At 32.8% G+C, this 4,256-nt stretch overlaps 1 protein-coding gene across 2 annotated transcripts; it reads left to right on the top strand.

Annotated features, from left to right (window-relative positions):
• Nucleotides 1–729: 729 nt before the first annotated feature.
• Nucleotides 730–2,604, top strand: LOC120280677 (protein ABIL2-like). Of its 2 annotated transcripts, none has more exons than XM_039287605.1 (9): nucleotides 730–893; nucleotides 1,108–1,190; nucleotides 1,281–1,431; nucleotides 1,553–1,601; nucleotides 1,684–1,785; nucleotides 1,881–1,920; nucleotides 1,997–2,103; nucleotides 2,194–2,276; nucleotides 2,355–2,604. In XM_039287605.1, exons 1-9 carry the CDS (start codon nucleotides 747–749, stop codon nucleotides 2,502–2,504), a joined length of 912 nt encoding a protein of 303 aa, XP_039143539.1. In that variant the 5' UTR covers nucleotides 730–746; the 3' UTR covers nucleotides 2,505–2,604. The 2 variants fall into 2 exon arrangements, with proteins under 2 accessions (XP_039143539.1, XP_039143538.1); XM_039287604.1 differs by having other exon boundaries at nucleotides 731–893; nucleotides 1,502–1,601.
• Nucleotides 2,605–4,256: the final 1,652 nt, after the last annotated feature.

Raw genomic sequence — 4,256 nt, 5'->3', positions numbered from 1 at the left:
AATCTGACGGCTACAAAGTGTGTAATCATGAACCAAGTACATTTCTTGGTGGGACACACTCACGGGCCCCATTAATAAGACTACCACCGACGTGCCACCCACCACCAGACAAAAACAAACATGAGATAAATTTTACAGTTTATGTATATACCCTTATGAAAAGTTGTAATTGCTTGTGTCATGGGTTAATCAACTTCTGCTTTTGTCCTTACAATTTATTATTTATTATTATTATTATTTAAAACCACAAGTGCCCTCTATGTTAGGGCGTATGTACTGGTTAAAATTAATTATTCAATATACACATCTTTAATTTGAGGCAAGGAATTTTATTGTGAATTCTCACCTACAGTCGAGGATTTGTTATTATTATTGTTTTAAATAATTGTCAAACTTGAGATATTTCGATTGTCTTATCTTTATTTACGTAATACTGCTAGAATATGAGTTTTTTGGTTACTTCCAACGAAAAAACTCTTACAATAATTTTGGGTGAAAACAATTAAAATAAATAAATAAATACCTCACAAAATAAATATGTGCATATATGCATACAAGTCAAAATGAATAGGTTGGATTTTACTTTTTAACCATTGGGTCACATGAATAAAAATATAATAAATGTTATATGGGGACGTGTAGTAAATATAATTTTGAGAAAGGTGTATTAACAAATATCCACTTTTATAGGGGTATATACGAGCAAATTCGTTTTCAGGCTTTTTAATAAGCAAGCATTTGAGCAAATGCAATCAGCCTTCTTCAAACTCATCAAACAAACAATGGAGACTTTGTCTCATGCTTCGTCTTCTTCATTACTTGATCATCGGAGAGCCTCAACTTTTGATGAAATTTCTATGCATCAAAGGTTTCTCTTCTTGGACACTGTCAAGGTACCATCTCGTTTGTTCATTCTCTGATTAATTCTCATGTTCCAAAACAAACACTCTGAATAGCTCAAGTTTTCCATATAATTTTGAATGTTTTCATGTTATAACAAAATCTCTTCAGTTTCTTAATATTCATCTTTATATATACAATATATATACCCATCAATTCATTCCATTTTTTCTGAATTTTTTGTTTTTGTTTGAAACAATTGTTCAGGAGATGAAGAATCTGCGATCACAGTTATATACTGCAGCCGATCATTTTGAATTATGTTATAAGAATGAAAAGCAGACATACATGTAGGTGTTATTATGTGTTTAAGAGTATAATTATATCAATGTTTTTGCTTACTGTTTTAATTAATTCTATGGTGAAAATGTGAAATACAGAGTGATGAACAACTTGAAAGACTATGTTATTAAGGCCTTTGTCAACACTGTTGATCACCTTGGCTCTGTTTCAGATAAGATAAATGCTCTTCTTGATGAGAAGATCAAAGATGTCTCTAAATCAGAAGTTGGAATTGTTTGTGTTGAACAGGTAGTATAATCATTTTTACTGTTTATAGTCAATGAATCAAAAACGTTCATAGTTTTGATTATTGAACCAGAGACTTCGTACTTGCCGGGAATTTACTGATCATAAAGGTCTTGTTCAACAGTCTCTCATCATCAAACCTCCAAAGTACCATAAACACTACATTTTACCAGGCAATTTTCTTTCACTACTTACTAGTCTGTCGAAAGTTTCTTAAATTCCTTTAACTATTGATGAATCAATCTCATCTTTCAGCTGGTAAAGCAATACGTGAGTGCGGGACACATGTAATAAGAAAGTATGAAGAATCAAAGCTGAGAAAAGACATTATCGATCAATCACAAAGCCTGCAAACCGGTAATGAAAATATGCATGATGATATCAGTTTTTATATTTTCTACATTATGTAGATGACTTTTTAAAATTAGTCTTGTTTCTTTTTCATCTTTCAGTGGCTAATGCAACTCATGGCGAGAAACAATTGAGATTCAGGTATTGATTGAATGCCTTTGGTAAAAAAAAAAAAAAAAATTTTGTGATCTTCAGTAAACTGTGTCCATGAATGCAGTAAATCGCCTTCGATCTTACTTTCAAAGCTAGCTCAATCTTCATTGCCTTCTCCAAGAATGCTTTCGCCATCACCTTCTCTGCCTACAGGGAAGTTTGTATTCACAGGTTTGTCACATTAAAGCACTTGAGTTCAACTAATGATCTCTATACATGATAAACTTACTAATTGATCTTCCCTTGTGCTTCATGACACAGAACAAAGATCAGATGCAATGAAGCGCTCGGGATCGATTTCATACAGACGAAGCTTTCGAAGTATATCTAACATAGGGCGTTCAGTAAGTGGCTTAAAATTTCTTTAAGAATTAGAACACAATTTCACATTACATTGGTAATAAATTCTTTTTCTGATGCAGTACTCTCCAGAGCCGTGGAAGTCTCGGTCGAGTCATGCATACTCTGAAAGAAATGAGCATATAGAAATGAATAATGGTTCGAGCAGAAACATCTTCAAGAGCCTGCTCAGCCGACGAAGATCAAGAAAAGAAGATGTACTTTCAGGATGAACAATTTTTGTTTTTTTTTATCATTCAAATTATGTATTAAAACCATTCTCTCTGTTCTTTTAAGCCAACAAGTTTCATATGCATATTGCCAATTCCATTACATCAAATGAACATTTTTCTCACTGAAAGGTGCAACAAGGGGAATTTATACTGGAACTGCATCAATTATGTTCAAGAAATATTATATACATAAGAAAATGTTAATTCGTTAAAGAAAAAAAAAACTGCTTTCTAAGATGACCAATCTTATCACCAAGTGAAGGTTGCATTTATCAATTTCACATCAAAGATCATTTTAAGAAAATTATCTTAATTTATATAATCATAAAATTTATAAGCGTGGAGAGCATTTTATCTGGTTAGTATTGTAAGTCACTGACATTATTGTAAATCATTAATTTATAATTAATTTATATAATATTTTTCACTGGCAACATAATACTGCAAACTCTATTAACTAAGAATGAGTTGATTTGTATCAGAACAACTATTGTACTACACCATTTTATGGCTTTAGTGGCAAACATGTAAAAGAGGTTTTGAGAAAACCATCCCATAACAAAGAGTGAATATTTCTCCCTTTTTTTAAATTCAGTTTAACACAACCTGTTCTAGTGGTGGCAAAATGGGTACTGACATGATTTAAAGCATATATGGGTTTAGTATATAAATGGGTTCGTGTCGTAAACGGGTCGACATGATTAAGACACATTTGAATTAAACAGTTTTGTGTCGTTATCGTGTCAAACAGTGTAAGAAACGATTAACATGAATATATGGGGTAAAAAAAAAAATTAATTCTAGCATATATATATATATTGGATTTTAGATATTTAAGTACTTATATATGTTGGACTTAAGTATCTAAGTATTGATAAAATGTTTGTTGGATTTTGAATTAATATATTTTGGATTTAATTCAAGTTTGTTGTCAATGTTGGTTCATGGATTTTGTGTAAAAGCCGGTTAAATGGGTTGTGTCGTGTTACATAACCCAATTATAAAAGTGTTAAGTGGGTGTGGTCATGTTACACGACCCAATTACAGATTAAGTGGGTTAAGCGGGTTAAACATGTCATATCATGTTACACGCTTCATATATGGATCGTGTATGTGGTTAGCAAGTCAGACACGATTAATAATCATGTCATGTCTTTGTATAGTATTTTGTTATATTCCTATTTTGACACGACATGATTAGACAAGTTTACAAGAATTAGCACCCCTAACCGGCTTAATACATTAAGATATTAATAAAAAAAAAATAAAGCACAGTTGAACACAATGTCTGACTCACTCACTCATTCATTTTTTTTCTATCTCAGTCATTCTCACTGTGGCTAGGGGGCTTGACGTATCCATCGACCTTCACTTGAAATTTTGCCAATGACCTTCGCCTACATTGGAATGATACTATCCATCTCTTGATATGGCTGAAGGGGCTCGATATATCCTTCGACCTTCTCCTGAAGTTTTACCAATGACCTTCGCCTACACTAGAATGATACTATTCATCTCTTGCTATGGCTGAAAAGGCTCAACACATCCATCCATCTTGATAATCGATAGCGCTTTGATAAAAACACCACCAACGACCTTTGCATGCATTGGAATGATGCTATTCATCACTAGAGCCGCATAATCGAAATTCAGGTAGGGATCCACATCCCCTAATGACATTTCCATCTTTTTGCTATTTGGGTTTGGTTGTTTTAGGGCCGACGGTGATGGAGTTAGGTTGGAGAAAGAAAT

This window comes from Dioscorea cayenensis, chromosome 17 (genome assembly GCF_009730915.1).
Source record: "Dioscorea cayenensis subsp. rotundata cultivar TDr96_F1 chromosome 17, TDr96_F1_v2_PseudoChromosome.rev07_lg8_w22 25.fasta, whole genome shotgun sequence".
Lineage (NCBI taxonomy): Eukaryota > Viridiplantae > Streptophyta > Magnoliopsida > Dioscoreales > Dioscoreaceae > Dioscorea > Dioscorea cayenensis.
This window is presented reverse-complemented; position numbering and strand designations above follow the sequence as displayed.

Excerpts from the sequence above, each read along its gene's own strand:
- LOC120280677 (XM_039287604.1), top strand. The coding sequence starts at position 747 with ATGCAATCAGCCTTCTTCAAACTCATCAAACAAACAATGGAGACTTTG. Across the intron at positions 1,191-1,280 it reads AATGAAAAGCAGACATACAT|AGTGATGAACAACTTGAAAG; the intron begins GTAGGTGTTATT and ends TGTGAAATACAG. Across the intron at positions 2,104-2,193 it reads AGGGAAGTTTGTATTCACAG|AACAAAGATCAGATGCAATG; the intron begins GTTTGTCACATT and ends TTCATGACACAG.